This window comes from Cyprinodon variegatus, unplaced genomic scaffold, assembly GCF_000732505.1.
Source record: "Cyprinodon variegatus isolate N-32 unplaced genomic scaffold, C_variegatus-1.0 Scaffold910, whole genome shotgun sequence".
In the NCBI taxonomy this organism is placed as follows: domain Eukaryota; kingdom Metazoa; phylum Chordata; class Actinopteri; order Cyprinodontiformes; family Cyprinodontidae; genus Cyprinodon; species Cyprinodon variegatus.
In genome coordinates this window covers 128,111-130,694 of record NW_015151363.1, presented here as the reverse complement: position 1 = coordinate 130,694, position 2,584 = coordinate 128,111, and the positions used below count along the sequence as shown (strand labels likewise).

General features: G+C 51.1%; 1 protein-coding gene across 2 annotated transcripts in view; it reads right to left on the bottom strand.

Annotated features, from left to right (window-relative positions):
• Nucleotides 1-2,584, bottom strand: part of zfc3h1 (zinc finger, C3H1-type containing) — a 34,508-nt gene that overhangs the window by 13,301 nt on the left and 18,623 nt on the right. For both annotated transcript variants that reach the window (XM_015398078.1, XM_015398079.1), the window contains exons 15-20: nucleotides 1,278-1,889; nucleotides 1,046-1,152; nucleotides 834-965; nucleotides 643-764; nucleotides 466-567; nucleotides 257-385 (exon numbers count right to left, since the gene is read on the bottom strand). In XM_015398078.1, the coding sequence (XP_015253564.1) occupies nucleotides 257-385; nucleotides 466-567; nucleotides 643-764; nucleotides 834-965; nucleotides 1,046-1,152; nucleotides 1,278-1,889 (1,204 nt within the window). The remainder of the gene's footprint in view (nucleotides 1-256; nucleotides 386-465; nucleotides 568-642; nucleotides 765-833; nucleotides 966-1,045; nucleotides 1,153-1,277; nucleotides 1,890-2,584) is intronic.

The following is a 2,584-nucleotide window of genomic DNA, read 5'->3' as shown; positions in this document are numbered from 1 at the left end:
TTTTTTAGACTGCTGATCAAATATCGGGTTAAATATCGGTGGGGTGGCCGATGTCCGATATTCAGTTTTAAGGCCGATACCGATAGGGGGCAGATTATATCGTGCATCCCTATAAATTAAAGAACATTTTTTTTTTTTAAAGGGTACTAATTTCTTTCCAATAAATTTTTTGGAGCCGATAAAACTTTACTTTGTTCAGAAACGTAATCAAATCAGAAGCTGTTACAGGAAAACAGCTTCAGCTCTGGAGTCTCACCTCCTTCTTCGGGGGTCAGATATGCAGCCGCCGCCTCGTCATCGCAGTCATCCTCTGGGTTGGCGGGAATCTGTGCCGACGGCTTTGGTTTCCACCTCCTCGTGTCTTTGCAGGTTGTGTATGGAGGCACTGAGAAGCCAGAGCAGGTCGATTAAAAGGTCTGAAAGCCGCAGCAGCTGATGATCAGAGTTAAGGGAGGATCTACCAACCGTGTCTCTTGCTCTCGTTGACTTTACTGACGAGCAGAACGGCTTTCTGATCGACGCCCATCCGGTCTTTGTTTGGACCAAACAGCTTCTTCATGTAATTCTCTGCACAACAGAAACATTTTCAATGATTTCTCTCTTTCTGGATGCATCAAACGCTGCGGTTCTGCAAAACCCCACCTGTGGCGGTGCGGATCTCCTCGTCCGAGCTGCTCTCTGAACAGCCAATCAGAGTCAGGTTATAGGACAGGATGTCCTGGAAGAGCTGGTTCCCACCCATGGTGCAGTTCCTCATGTGCTGCCTGCAGACACACGGCCGTTAGAGCGGGCGGCGGTCAGGACGGAAACGGAACCGAGCGGCAGGAACTCACCATCTGCAGCCGTCGTCGTTGCAGGTTCCGCTCAGGTCGAAGCGGCAGAAACACTTGTTTGGTTCGATGGTGTTGCTGTAGGTCACAGAGCTCAGAGAAAACTTCTCCTTGGTTCTGTAGTACGGGCTGAACCTGCCGGGCGAAAACGCTTGAATCTAATCATCAATCAGCAGCCAAACCGTTCCAAACGCTTCTGGTTAAATCATTTCTACCTGTAGGACTTGAAGACCAGCAGGGGGCTGTGGTACGGCTCAAAGGACACCGGCTTCAGCTCTGATACCGCAGGCTGGTTCCCAGCGTCCAGCTCCACAGGGATCACCTGATCAGAGCCAGAGGAGAAGTCAGCTTCAAACCAACCCTGTTGGTTCCTCTAATGATCGGTCAATGATCAGACCAGAGGAGCCCTGCTGGTTAGAACCAGCTGAGGAGGTTAGGGGGGCCTACCTGTCCAGCTGGGGGGTCGTTCAGATCCTCCTGTATTCTTAGCAGCTCCCTCTGCAGCAGCTCCTCCAGCCGGTCCTGCTGCTGGTATCTCTTCTTCAGGCCATCGAGGTCCAGACCTGCAAACTTCTGCTCAGGGACCTCCGAGCTGGAGGCCATCTTGGTTGGCTTGGAGCCGGCGGCATCTTTAGGAGACGCAGAGGTCGGAGTCTCCAGGTGGGGTTTGGTGAAGGAGGTGCTGGACTTCCTGAGGGAGGATCGGCGGCCGCCTTTGACCGCAGCTGAGGGAGGGGCGGGATCTGGATCCTCAGGGATGTCCTCGCTGTCCAGAACCAGCTTGTCCTGGGACAGGTCGTGCAGAGACGGCTGAGGTAGGTGGAAGGGGCTTGCGGGGGGAGGCTGCTGGCTCTGGGCTGCAGGCGGGGGGGTGGAGGCTGGAGCCGGCGGTTCTGCCGGGACCGCTTTGTTATGCCGAGCCTGAGCCTCCTTCAGTTTCTGGATCTTGAGCGCGTACTCGGACTCCAGCTGCTGTAGGCGCCGTTTCTGAGCGATGAGCTCGGCGAAGTGCCGCTCTGAGCCGCGGGGGGGCGCGTCCAGGCGCTGCACCTTACTGGGCTGCAGAGACAGAACAGAAACTCTATCAGAACGGATCAGACCGGCAGAGGAAAACATCTGGAAGATTCTGTCCAGAGGTTTGCATGTAGCTGAGATCTGCTGAGGTCACCGTTAATGAATTAAACACCATTTGAAAATAAAAATCAATAAGAAACTAAAATAAAATCTTTTTATCATGAAAACAGCCGAATTCAGCAGAAAGCAAGTTTTCAAATAAAGCACAGAATAATCCTTCATTTGTCATCAGACTGATGGAAAATCAGTCTTCAAACTGCTGATAGCAGCGCCATCTTAGTCCAGAAACCGCTTCCTCTTCAACCGCAGTGTAGCCATTAGGTGCGAGTATTGGCATGGGTGTTGCGCTACGATATCATCACTATATTGTGATCATTTTCCTGCTATCTAAATACAATTTATAGACAAAAAACCAGCCTCTGTCTTCATCAGATGATATCGATCGTTCGGTTATTTTGGCATCCATGTTGTTTGGGGTTTGAGTCAGTTCATGTCTTCCACTGTGACCGCCTCAACTACAGATAACGCGCTGCACTGCACAGCCAAAGGGCGCCACAGCACTATCTACCAGAGTGGCGGTACAAAGGTAGCCCATTTTCTAAGGAAGCGTATTGCATTCACAAAACAAAACCGAAAAAACAAAATAAAATCAGACAGCTTATCTCATAATCATGAAATAT